Consider the following 14,438-nt stretch of genomic DNA (forward strand, 5'->3'; position numbering starts at 1 on the left):
ATCACGTCCGGTTTCAACGACCAATGCATCAAGTCAAGATGGATCGATGGCCGAGTCGAGGTGCACAACGCCCCCTGTCGAAAGGTTTTCCGAACAGCTGATGCTGGAAGCGATATCTATCTGATGAGGAATCTGCAGGAGAAACGCAATCCTTTGAAATCTTTCTTTTGGGCCCACTAGCCATGTCAAACCATTACTTTGTTACCAAAGACCTATTGCCCCCTGTCCAGTATATGAAGGCACTGCAAATGTTAAATCTTTTCTTTTCTTACTCCTTATTCCCACAATAATTTCCAATAACAGAAATCCCTGCCGTATAGTAGTGGCTTGCTGATTCGCAAGATAACGGGAAAAATTATTCAGAATTAAAAAGTATTCCACACCCTCAAAGGCACTCAACATGTGTCCCCCTTCTTTTTTTCAGGTTTCCTCACTCCACTCAATTGCTTTCACTCTCCTTAACCCTCTCCCATTACCGCCTATGACTCATCGCTTTGTGTGCAGCACATTTTTTTATGAGCGCGTATTGCGGCAATGCCGCTCAAATGACTTGAGATTGCGGCCGTCTTCCACTGATAAAAAAAAACATTCTACCCATAACTGGCTTCCCAACCCACCCCCATACCTCCAACATCACATTGTGTCTTCTTTCCAACTCCCCGCCTTGTTAATTATATTGGTATTTATGTAGCGCCTACAAGCCAGGCCATATAAGCGCTAAGATTCAAAACAATTAGTGTTCCCATAGGAGTGACTACAAAAACAGAAGAGTTTTGAGTCTCTTTCTGAAGTTGAGAACGTTATTAGACTCTGTAAGGTCGTGGGGGAGTACATTACAAAGTTTGATGGCATCCTTTTTCCTGCTCTAACTGGCATTTTGAGTTCTTTCATTCACTGTGTCCCTCAGTTGAATAAAAACCCAAATAAACAAAATGAGGGACTTGGTCCAAGTTGGACTTCTCTAAGAACGACCTGTAATTAACGTAATACTTCCTACCTGTTTGAAATTGAAAGATCTTAGTTTGACCAGTATTAATAGTATGCTTGTTATGCTTTGCGTACTTTGACATGTCTGCAAGTTGACGCTGCAGGCCGATCGGCGTAAAATCTACCAAAACAGGGATGCCATTTAGGGGGCACCAGGGGTCGCAACTGCGACCCCTTAAGCCTCCCTTGCTACCTCTAAACACATTTTTTCAAAACTATTTTTAAAAATGTTTTATTTTTTTTTAACTGAGGCTCCTAGCCAGAGGCGAGCAGCATGTGGCTCTTTGTTTCTGGAGAGGCTGGTTTCCTGTTAGCTATAGCCAGTAAGATAGCTCAGTGGTAGAGCGCTTGCTTCTGCAATGTGTGTGTGATCTGCAGGTTGCAGGTTTGACTCCCGGCAATGTCAACACAGCCTTTCTTCCTGCTGAGGTTGATAAATGAGTACCAACACAGGTTGGGTGATATTGTATGTATATTCGTTATATATGAAGCACTTAAGCGTTAGTGCTATATAATAACACATCATTATCGTTTGGCATGTGTGCATGCATTCACGTAACGGGCCTATATGCACTGATATTAATGATACATATGGTGATCCATTCTTGTATGCAATGTATATCAATTTACAGTGATACTGTAACCATAATTTTCGTAGTGTACTTAGAGACAACTTCCTGTTTTGTCAAGGGGTGAAAGGTTGTGTTCCATCGCTTATGTGATGTCACTTCGGGGTGGGGTCAGATGACACCACTTCCTGTGATGTCATCAGAGGTCAAGGGTCGTGTGATGTCATTTCTGCTATCCCTTGTATTTTGGTGAAATGACGTCCCTGTAGCAAAACAAGATCATCCGCATACAAAAGGTAATTAACTCGTTTAGCTGCCAAATAGGGGGGAAAGCAACGAGTATCTTTAAAATCATCAGTGAGGTCGTCAATAAAAAGATAAAAAAGGAGTGGTGCTAGAACGCAGCCTTGTTTAAGGCAGTGAAAACTCTGCATTGTGCTTGAAAGAGTACCAAAAGTGTTCAGTCTAACTCAAACTGATGTGTTAGAGTAAAGAGTGATAATCCTACAAAAGAGTTATGGCGCAGCCCAAGTTAAGAAACTTCCGCCACAGCAGATACCTGTCTACGCTGTCAAATGCCATTACGAATTCAATAAAAATTATATCAACAGGCGTTGACTTTACCTTAGCTTCCTATTTTAAGAAATTGAAAACAAACCCAGTTCCGCTAGTTCCCGTACCATTCGTGAAATCCGTTTGATGCGGATTGGGCCTCCCCGAGCCATTCACCCATGACAACAGGTACCGTAACAAAAGTGACGCAAAGACCTTTGAAGGCACATCTAACAGGGCTATCGTGTGATAATTGGTTGGGTCTTTTCGCGGGCACTTTTTATGGATGGGGACCAGAATCGAAAGTCACCCAATAGGGCAGTCGTTTTTTTGTCTGCAGGATCTTGCCAAAGATTTCTGATAGTAGCCTGGCCCAAAAACACCGGTTCCCCTTCAAAACCATCACTGACAACCCATCCGGGCCAGGGGCCCTGGACGTAGAGCTATGGTTTGTAAGACCCATCAGATGTTCTTGATCGATATTCAAACCCCAAGGCTCTTGGCCAATGGACTCTTTAGAAAACAAGTCTTCATGGGAGCCCCGATATATCAGAGAATAATGTGCAGCCCATTTGGATTGCATGATGGGGTTAACCCGGGACTTGGTTTGTGAGTCAAGGTTAATAATAATCCAAAACGAGTGGATATCCTTAATAGACGTGATACTAAGCATCTTTTGTGAGTCCCTAAATAACTGAATGTACCTATGATTTTGAAGCCAGTTACCATAGGCACTTCTAAGTCATTTTAGCTTGGTTAAGTCAATTACAGGGATATAGCGCAGTGCCATGCGTAGTTATCTTTTCTTTCCCTGTATCATCGGGTCATAAACGTGTCTATGCACAACCAGAGGTTTCCTAGGAGGGTGCATCTGATTAAAAACCGCATTCAGAAAACCCACATAGGAATCTTCTTTAACAGAACATATTAATCCATATCACCCACTAGACCCATCAAAAGGCCATTGAAAGACCTTATGTTGTGATCATTACATGATAAACGATTTCTGCTGGAGTTTACCTGCTAAGTTCAAGTAGAGTCTGAAATGATCACTCATGGATGTGGGTTTTATTTGAAAGGAAGAGATAGATGAGAATATTTCCTGCGAGATGAAAAACGAATAAAAAATATTTCGCTCATGGTCTCTTTCCCAGGTGTGTTGTGGTATCTCGTCTCCTACGAAATTCACGTTTATAATACATAGGTCCCATGCCTCCATCAGAGACAGAAACACTGCTCCTCTCTTCCTCATAGCAGAGTTCACCCCACACGCCTGACTGAAGTTCGGTAAGTGGGTGCATAGGGCATTTAAATTGCCACATGCACTAATTGAACCGCTGTTTCAAAGTGACTGCCAACCGAACAGAACCACTTCTATAGGCTCAAAGAATTTGTCTTGTGTAATTTTAACTGATTTTCAATAGACATTCATTATAAGGGTAGGAGTGAGGTCTAGGAAGACTGAATGGTCCCACTCCAGATCCTCCGCCTGGATAAAAGCATTAGGTTCTGAGAATAACATCACAGAAATGTCCGTCCTAACTCCACAAAGCAGGCCAGATGCTGGGCAGCGTTTTCCCCCCGTATAGGCATTGTTCCATAGAAGAGTACCATCTAATACCAGCAGCTCCTGGAGCCACGTTTCCTGGAAACAAACCCATCTGCCCCAGATGGATCCACACAACAATCTTGGAACAAGTGGGCAAAACCACTGGTCTTCCAAGATATTGTCATGCACGGACAGCGCTTATCGCTCTGGACACGGCAGCGTCTCACTCAGTCTCATGGGGGACATAGACAGCGTCTCGAGTACGGTCCGCGGCAACCCCATGTTCCACAGTCAGTGTCCCGGAGGCTGTGCCCCGCCTGGGTGTTGCCATGGCACCTGACCAATGCAAAGACGCATCCACAAGATGGCAAGGATGGCAAGAGCGGTCACGTGGCCCAGAATAGTCACATGACACATCAGGAAGTGACAAATCCATCCTGCATAAAAGTGAACAGCATATACCAGCCGTTGCTTCTCAAGGCTCCTGTTGTTTGGCTCTTGTCCCTGTGCTCCTGTACTTTTGATACTTTTCCTTGGCTCCTGAACTTCTGGCACTGCTTTCCCGAATTACTTTTGGACTGATCTCTCAGCGTTTGGCAAACCGATACCGATTCTCTGGCTTTCGAATCCTGCTTGCATTATTGGATTGTTTTTGGATTTACGCCACAGATTCTAGCAAACTGGTGCCTGTACTTGGTTATTTCTCCTATTTCTTCGTTTTCCCTTGGATTTCATTGCTGCCTTTTTTGCTGTTTTGGATTTTGAACTTGATAAGAACTTTGGCAGTGCTACCCCTGGAACTGAAACTCCCTCTGACTTATGCTAGATTCTCCTACTACTCTGCGTCCTGGTAGATACATCTTTGAAATATCATCTTGGTGCTCTGGCCCCCGGAAGCATAGGTGGGTAAGCAAATGCTGGGGAGACCATCGTATTGCATTGTTAGGAACAGTGGGGAAGGGATTCTGTGATCTTGGTCATAAGATTGTCCTTTGCTTTCAGCTACCGGGACTCAGCGCTGGATTTTCCTGTTTCACCTCTGGTCCTAATGACTATCTAGGGAGTGTATACTCTCTCTCCGGAAGGTACTTGGGAACACAGGTATAGGTTCACCTGGGGTTCAAGATCTTGACAGATATGACCTTGAACTCTCTGCCAAGGGGGTTGGGGTCTGCTACCCCCGAGATGTTATCCCAGAGGCCAAAGATCATGCCAACCAGCTCCAATCCAGGTTGTTGTTATCCCCAGATAGGCCCATCTCATGTTTAGACACCTCCCTCCTCCTCTCGTAATCCAAAAAAACATTTAATTTGAAATCCTGGATGAGGGGCCAAAAAAGAGCTGCCCTTTCCTTTCAATGCCTCTGCTGGGTGAGCGAGAGGGAGGTTTTGAGATAAATGGATTCATATCGTAACTCCATACACTGATGTAATCGGAGGCTGCGAAATCTGTTTTGAAACCAGGCGCGAGTACAAATGTAGGATGACCTTATGCAGGCGTTGGTCGTCCCAAAACTCCACCTGGATAATTTCTCCTGAACTAATGTAAGATAGCGATGGGACTTTTCTCAACATGTTAAGGACATTCGCATGGTTAAGCAACCAAAACGTCCCGATCCGGGATAATTTATTTCAACAAAAGTTGGTTACGGGACTGTTCAACCATTGGCAGTCCCCCTGAAATCCATCGATGCCTCATTTGGCACACAAATTGGTCCAATCATTTGTCTCCTCTCCTCCAGAGTGTGGAAAGTGGGTCCCACAGGGCCGTGCTCCGACCCAGCCGAGGGACAAAAGGGCGGCAGTGGTAATACAGATTGTATTTCACCCACCTCTTCTGAAATCACCCCCAAGGTAGCCATACTCGGCCTGGCCCCCAAGTTTAACCCAAACCTTGGCCTGAATTCAACAGCAGGGGGGTCTAAACACACCAAGACCTGAGGCACCTCGACTGTGCCTCAACCAGGGGAATCAAGTGAATCCCTCCATCGGGTGTTACTCGTGTAGAGGACAAAGCGCTTCAGTCTGTCCCATATTCACTACTGTTCCCCTCTCTGACACAACACCACCAGGGAAAATGGGCCCAATCTGATAGTCTTGTTCCTCCAACATCACAGTTTCATCTGGTAGGGCAGGGCCCGGGTATGACTCCAAATTATAGCCAAACTGAGCAGAAGGAGCCTGTGGGAGATAAGCTGTCGCAAAAATGCTCGAACCCCTGGAATGATGTTTTTTCTCCATCATTTTATTGAAATATTCGACCTCCTCCACCCCCCTTCCTATTTTATTTCTTGTTTGTCTTCTGCTGAAAGATGGGAAACTCATCTCTTGCATTACTCCCACCGTCTCCCTTCATTAAAATCACACCACATCCACTTCCGCCCCTTCAACAAGCAAGTCCTCTGCCACCTGGAACACACTAGGGCTTATGGGGGATTTGATGGGTTGGGGGGCCTAATAGGCAGAGAAGCCACTCTGTTCTGCCAAAGGCAAATTGCAAGCGGCAGGAGAATCCTTGACAATTATGGCCCCTGACACATCAATGCAGTCAGAATTATTACTGTTACTAGACATATTCACAGGGGTAACTACCGGCGGGGCTATTCTACCTGAAGAAAGGCCCACGCCCTCAACAATCCCCAAGCAATGGCGATTACAATGGCCGCTATTTCCTCGCTTGTTGATGAACTTCTCCCCCTACCCCCTCCCCCTTGCACTTAGCACCTTGTTGTGCACTTGCATGGTAGGATTGTCACAAGGCCAATATAACTGTTTTTGTTCTTCTACTTTTTTGATTCCCATGGCTCCCCCCTTGCCCTCCCATCTTGTCTTGTGGTACGTGAATGTCTAATAGATAAATAAAGATAACCCTCAATATAGGTGAATCTCATTCAAGCAATTTCAATCCTTTGCCAGCTGCCCCAAGACACTGCCCACCCATTTGTTGCCATCAATCAGGGCTTTAAGTGGCAAGTTTAGATTTTTCTGCAAGGTAGAGAGGAGACTGGCTTCAAGCACAGCCTGGAAATTCGAAACACACTCTTTCGGGTGTGTGGTATTCCCAGTGGGTAGGATGGCTGAGATCTCGCCAAAGTGTAGAGCTGATGGCACAAACGGGCTCAAGTCCTCGATCGGGTTCAACTTGGTACCAACTATCGGCTGAGTAGAGTGCCCAGTCACCTCACCTTTTGCCCCATGGCTTAGGCAACCCAGGGCCGTTTTTAGTGAAACTCTGATTTTGCATGCATATTCCTTGCTACTCACTTTGCAGACGTCTGGCGTTTGCTTCTTGCACAGCCTCACATCACAGCGGATGTACACTTCCGGCATGTCTTGGAAGACGAAGGTGTCCATCTTAAACCTGACTTCCAGGGTCTCACCGTTTGACACGTACTGCGCGTTGACGTCCTGGTTCAGTGCGCAGCTGAGAAGAGATGAAAAGGCAGCGGTTACACCAGACTTCACAATGGCTGCTTTTATTATTACTCTTTAAAGTCTGCTGACTCCCTGAGCAATCCATTTGCCCTCGTGAGGCACGTGGTTAGATGACGTTTGTCACCGTACCAATGCGTGCAACCGTTTCTTAATCATTTGACGCATCTAAATTCCATAATCTGCAAGAGAGAAATCTGAGGACTTTGATAAAAAGGTTCTTTTAACAGATAAAGAATGGTCCAGCATTTGATCACCCTTCAAGACAGTTGTGCTTTTGAGAGGGTGCAAAGGAGAGACTGTGCAGCAACTTGTGAGAGACAAACTCATTGAGGAGGACAGTGTTCCAAGGAGTATCTAATTTCCAAAGCATGAGATTATGTGCTAAGGGGAGCGATTCAGACAACCAGTAGTGACTCTCTGCCCAAAGAGTAAGACTTTGAGTGAACGGAGGATAGCACAGGGGCAAGGTGCTGGTCTTGTAAGCAAGACCACGCAGAGCAACAGAGGTTCGAATAAGAAACCAATAAATACAAATACTTTACACAGGACCCACTCTACGAATGAGACCATCTCCCACGGAGTAGCACTCGCATCTAAGGAGGAAGGCTTTTCTCTAACACAGGGGTCCTTAACCTTTGGTTCTCCAGATGTTTTGGAATACAAGGTCCATAGGCACTAGCCAGCACAATACATGTTGCGAGATCATGGGAGTCATAGACCAGAACATTTGAAGTCCACAGATTGCAGTCCCTGCTCTGAAGCATGAAAGTCATGCCCAATGAGTGAGATTGTGTCATAAGGTGTGGGACTCACTGTGATAATGATGTTCTGCAAGGAGGGAAAGACATGCACGAGTGTCATAAGGTGTGAGACACACTCCCAGTGATGAGGATGTGATCCAAGGACTGAAAGCCATACCCAATGAGTGAGACTATTTTACAAGGTAAGTGTGTGAGAGAGCCTTTCCACCCGTGAGTAAGGGTGTGTTCAGCAGTGTGAGTCAAACCCAATGAATGACAACTGAGGTGGTGCTGTCTTCTACTATACATCACAGCTTCCTGCCTCCTCCCACATATTCGATTTACCTGCACCCTTCAATAATTTTAAGGCAATCCACAAAGACTTGAATATCAGCGGCAGTAAAAAAAAGAAAATTTAAAAGGAAAAAACGAAAGTAAATCTTACAAGTCTCATTCTAACAAAGCCAGCTGAGCCTTCGTGGGAGCACAGTCAGTATTATATAGGAAAGAAATTGGCAAACGTGTCCTAGGGAATCCAGGGGCACAGACGTAGATAAAGAATACATTATTTTATATTGATTGAAAGACAAAGACCTACGCCATAAAAAAATCTGCATTTTGTGTTGCCTCAGCAACACTTCTTCTTGGACTGTCATCTTGACAGATGCAACACCGTGACTTAAATTCAGCCCATCTGTGGCATTACCAACATGTGTACATAATTAAACAATAACATCCCAAACTTAAATAGCAGCAAACGCCTTGATTATCAAACAAAATGCCAAAATGCATGAGATTATTATAATTGGTCAAATAAGACACAACACAGCACACTAGTTAGTGGGCATATCCTCGATGGACGAGAATTATTAAATAAATGTCAACTAAGCAAGAATAGAGTGAAATAAATCCCTTAAAGCTTACACACTGTGGAACAAGTAAATCTCCAAAGAACCCCTCGGGGCAGCCCTTCACCCTGAAATCAATAACGAATCTCTGATTGCTGAACTCTTTCTCTTTTTTGTTGCAGGTCTGCTGCAGGCCTTCATCATCTGTTAGGAGGAAATGTGTGTCTTATGCAAGGATACATTAAAAATTTCTATACTTGAAATTTGGCTAGAACAATTGGTTTCTCGCAGTGATCTTTTTAAAAAAATACTTTTTGCGTTGTTTTGCTAGTTTGATTAAATTTTTAGCCCAGACTTATTTACAAATCATGGTGGCTGCTAGGCTCCTGTCAGATGAAATTATGCAACCGAGAGTCCTCAAACTTCAGACATTGAGGACTAGTAAGTCATATACCAAAAAAGTTTGTTCCTGCTATATCCATTCATATTTTTATAAGCATTTATTCAAAAGACACACAATCTATTCAATTTCATGAGAAATATATAGACTGGGCTATTTCTAATATACATTTCACAAAAAACATCATGACCCACAAGAGTAGTGGTTTATACAAATTGTGCTAATTTAAATTGTGTGTGTTTATGAATAGATTGATTCACCCAAGGACTGTGTCAAAAGGATCAGTCTCTTTATGACTCAGCCACCTGTGATTGTTTGTCAGCATATGGTCTCCATGACTAGTGAATGTGTTAGGTACGGAAGAGGGCGTTTGCAAAGAAGACTACACCATAACCTCAATATAACATCGACCGATATTCCTATGGACCACTGTTGGTTCTGAGGATTACAGATTTGCTCTGTCTGGTGAGTAATAGGACAGTCATAGGATTGTCAATTCCATGCATTCTTGTAATTGCTGCTTCATGTTTGTTTTTGCACATGTATGCACTTTAGTTTCGTGACTATATGTTTTGTCAGTCATTGTGATGACGATCTGTTGTGTATTAAGTGTTTGGATGTTCTTATGTGATACAGTATGCACTAGCACTTTAGGTACTAATGAACCTTAGGGCTGTGTTTTGTTCTTTGGGTATATGATGATTTTGGGAAATGTATATTAGAAATTACTCAGTTTATGTATGTCTCATAACATTTTATTGTTTGTGTGTCTTTTGAATAAATGCTTTTAAAAAATACGAATGGGTATAGTAGGAACTATCTTTTTTGGTATAAGGCTCTTGTCAGAGGGCACACTGAGCTTTCCTCTTTGGAAGAGAAGCTTTCCCTCGTTAAATACATCTGCATGCTACGAGCATCTGGCATCAGAGCTGGGAGTGCCTTTCTCTAATGGTCTCCCTGTTCTCTGTCCAAGGGATGTACAGAAGGGATGCATTTGCTCTCCCACTTGTCTTTGAGGGACGTGTTAGTTTGTTAACTCTTGCCCCGTGCGAGATTGACAGGATCGGAGTCTGATCTCTGCAGAGCCATTCTTGACATTCCCTCTTTTCCCCACATTCTCTCACCTGCAGTAATCCTGATCTACCTGTGCCGACCCTCACATGCTCCTAGAGCCAACTCATAATATTAAAGCTGCAGTCTGCTCGGGTGCAGCTCATCTCATCCGTTCCTTGTCAGACCAGGGCCCTTCCTCCATCAGCTCCTATAAACAAATGAACCCACGGAACGCCTATTTTTTCTAAGAAACAACTCTAGAACATTTCAGGATGATTCGGATTGTGGTTCAAAGGGTGGATCACCAGGGGTCAAATATTTTATCAATTCCCCAAGTTATTCTTCTGGGGAAGAGATAGTGGAAGAGCATTTTCCCTAATTTTCCTCAAATGTATTCTCCCACTAGGGATCCATCTGCTTGCCAAACAGGGAGGAAGGAGTAGGTCCAATCCTAATAAAGAGATACATTATTCAAAGAAATGCAACTTCTGGAGAGATTTCACATCCAAATGAGCTTCCCTTCTTTTCTCCAGAGTCCCTTAGACATCTGCATTCCAGAGATTGTGGCAGGTCTATTATTTCAGCACTACCAACTGGGTTAGCATCAGGGGAGGTTTATGGGGTTTTATATGCTTGACTTTCCTTTGCGGTTTACAGGCTTCAAGTTGGTTTTCGCCATGCCAAAATCAGGTTTATTTTTCAGAAGAGCTATATTTTGATTCAGAGAAGACACAAGTAAAACAAATGCAAGAGTTAATCTCACTATCACAGAGCAGGGTACTAAGTAGAGTTTCTTCCCTTGCAGGTCCGGAGCATAATGATCACAGTCAATAATAAAACAAGGGTTGGTTCGCACTAATCAACCTTAAACCTTTCAGCAGCTTTTGTTTGCTTAAAAGCATGTCACGATGGAAAGCACCTTTCTGCTCAGAGATGTTCTGCCCTAAGGAGGCTAGTTGGAAAACATGCATCTTAAGGATGCTTATCTGTCAGTTTCGAGTGATAGAGATGACAACTGCAAATGGCCCTGGTTTCTTTGGAATGGAGAGAATTGGAATGTCACTCGCTGCCCTCTTTGAAATGTACATCACGTGAAGACTTCAGCAAATGGTGCCTAATTCTTAGAATTGCAGCTAGGGGGACTGCTGGAGGTTCATGGGAGATGTAGTTGTATCAGGGTTTGTGAACTTTGCTCTCTTTTATGTGATGTTGTTTCATTTGTTTGGCATAGTCAAGAGAGTTTGCATATCAATTCACACCTCAGTGTCGGTAATACAGTTGGGACTTTCCTTCAAGTGCCTCTCTGACAATCAACAATATGGTTTGTATCTAGCAGTCCACAAACATATCGGACAGCAGTTACACAGTCCTGTAAAGTGAGTGCAAGTTGTATAATTAGCATTAGCAGAGTTAGCAGTTGGTGGGAATGTAACTGAGGTATTAACTGACTAATGATAGGAGATGGTCTATTTCTGGGGGGAACAAAATGCACTTTGCATTTGTGAATGTATGTTGTCCTTATTGGGCCTCATTATGGGTTGGCAGTAACGGAATTACCTCAGTTTTTCCTGCACTGACAAATTACATGTTTTGTCGTAATTATCACCGCCAGCCACCAATTTTGGGAGGAAAGTGGAGGATTTACCTCCAGCTTGATGATGGAGGAATAACATTGCCTTACCATCACTTGTATTCCTGTGGTAAAGCCATGGACCAAGTAACGGTAACACATTTTGGCAGTATTTCAGCAGATTTACCGCCATAATACTGCCAAACTCGGAATGAGGCCCATAATGTCTTCAGAGGACTTTCTACTAGAACTTGAGAAGTTTCGGTAAGGCCAATGATGGAATAAAACACATGGGAATGTGTCTCTCTGATATGAAAACACCATCTCTTGTGTGTTTCCAAACAAGTATGAGAAGACACGTGACCTGCTACAAGTTCCATGAACAGACCTATGCTCCGAAAGAAGCACGCCTCCCCTCTTTAACTCCCCATTCACCTCATTCCGAGTTTGGCAGTATTCCCACAGTAATTCTATGTAAATACTGCCAAACTCAGTTACTAATACCATGACTCAGCCTGGTGGATATACTGCTGAATTATGAGTGGCAGTATATGAATGTTAATCCCCATTATTGGAGTCCAAAGGATTCCAATAGAGATTTGGCAAATTTACCACCTGTGAGTAATTGACCAATCTTTGAAGTTAAAACATAGGATTCATCTTCAGCGTTTACTGGCGCTAAATCTCCTACTTCAAGGACAAGCTTTCAATTTGGCGGTGCAGTAAAGCTGGCAATAATTCCATTCCTGCTACAATAAAAGTGCTGTTAACTGAATTACCACCTGAAATGCGCTGCACTGCCAAACTCGCATTGATGCATAGATGGATGAATTCATAATCTGGGGATGGTGAACAATGCAGGGCCTAAAAGGCAACTGGCAGAGTAGGCTTTCTGAACACTGAGTGGGTTCTCCATAGTAAGCTGGATTCTGTAACAAGTCTGAGCTGTAGACTTTGCGGTTCAGAGCCTGTACTTGGCTGCAGTTAGAGCCCTATTGTTTTGTCATGTTTTTTCACTAATGCCCTATTTCTTCTTTACTGTTCAAGGTGTGACCTTTTAAAGCTACATCTTTGCATTTATACGTTTTACAAGTGCAAGGCAGTGCTTCCTAGTTCAAATCTGCACACACTCATCTGCTTTTGTCTTCATTCTTGTAGACTGATACATTGGTTTTGTGCAGCACCTTTCAAATCACCAATAAATAGACAAATAAAATTGTCTTGGCCAGCATTTTCATTCTGCTCATGTACTTGTTTTTCTTTTTACACCGGCCATTCAGCTCATGATTCCCTGTTGGAATCTGTGGCTTCGCTTTCATTGCATTTGATATTCAGTGAGATTTTAGTGTCCGCCCTCCATTAGGCATAAGCCACTGCTATAGTATAATGATAAGTGGGACAGGCAGTATTAATACATGGCCACTTACCCGTCTGTAATTAAGGGCACACCAGTGGTGTCATAGGAAGCATTGGATGGAGCCGCAACACAACGTTCTGCCCTTAATGTAAAATTGTCTCCATCAGTGAATGTAGTCATAATTCCAATATAGACTGGAGAGCCAACAGTCAGTTCATCGCCTACTTGGTATGGAATGGTAAACGCATCGTTGGTGTAGGCAGCCATGATGGCTTGAGCTGTTCCGGTGCCGTTTATAGCTGGTAGAGTAACAGTTCTAGAATAAAAATGACATAAAGACAATAATGATCAATCGATTGTTATATACGTTCCGAATGTTACTCTTTTTACTTGTCAAGCAGGATCTTTAAAAAACGTACACGAGCCGTGTGACTACATATCGGATGTGTAATGAGAATTACAGGGTTGAAAGTCTTTCTATGGAGATATTGTTATTGATTTTTAAACACATGGGAGACAAATTCAAAAGAAATGAGCATTGGCAAAGCCATTCGTTTTGGCATTTGTAGTTGTTAATTAAATAAATGACAGCACAAAGGAAAATGAATAAATCCAATAGATGAAAGCTATGCCACCAACGGTACAGAGAAGCATTGCACAACATTTGAAGGAAGGAGGGAGCCCAAATTGGGGGAAGGAGTGACAGCGCAAGTGGGCGGAAGGATTGACAGTGCAAGGGGGAGAGACAGGGCAGTGGGAGGAGTTAAAGCACAAGGGGGCAACGCAACGGCGAGGAGGGGCATCGCAAAGGAAGGAGGAGGGGCACTGCAAGGGGAGGAGGAGGGACAGCACAAGGGGTAGAAGGGGCTGTTCAAGGAGGGGAAAGGAGCAATAGCACAAGGGGAAAAGGAGCAATAGTGAAAGGGTGAAGGAGCAACAGCGTAAGAAGGGAAGGAACGACAGGGCAAGGAAGGGAGGAAGGACAGGGCAAGCAGGAAGGAATGACTGCAAGGGAGGGAGGAGGGACAGTGCAAGGGAGGAGGGACAGTGCAAGGGAGGGATGAGGAACAGCGCAAGGGAGGGTGGAGGGAGAGCGCAAAGGAGGGAGGAAGGACAGCACAAGAGGGAGGAGGGACAGCACAAAGAGGGAGGAGAGACAGCACAGAGGGGGAAAGGAGCAACAGCGCAAGTGGGGAGTGACAGCTCCTTTGGTTGTAGTTGTCCTATATTGTAGTTTTGATCTCAATGTGATTTCTTATATGGACACATGTATGTTGTCAGTGATATTGTACCTCTCCAATGAACTACAGCCTGCAGATGTCCTCACAACTTATTTTATTAGAGAGGTGCAGTACCACTGACAACATACAGATGTCCTC

The 14,438-nt window shown here is 43.8% G+C and overlaps 1 protein-coding gene across 1 annotated transcript in view; it reads right to left on the reverse strand.

The window, feature by feature from the left end:
- LOC138503211 (uromodulin-like) overlaps positions 1–14,438 on the reverse strand; it is a 298,722-nt gene that overhangs the window by 31,194 nt on the left and 253,090 nt on the right. Inside the window, exons 7-8 of the mRNA XM_069622796.1 lie at positions 13,130–13,375; positions 6,921–7,080 (exon numbers count right to left, since the gene is read on the reverse strand). Of these exons, the coding sequence (XP_069478897.1) occupies positions 6,921–7,080; positions 13,130–13,375 (406 nt within the window). The remainder of the gene's footprint in view (positions 1–6,920; positions 7,081–13,129; positions 13,376–14,438) is intronic.

This window comes from Ambystoma mexicanum, chromosome 11 (assembly GCF_040938575.1).
Source record: "Ambystoma mexicanum isolate Mex_15411 chromosome 11, UKY_AmexF1_1, whole genome shotgun sequence".
Lineage (NCBI taxonomy): Eukaryota > Metazoa > Chordata > Amphibia > Caudata > Ambystomatidae > Ambystoma > Ambystoma mexicanum.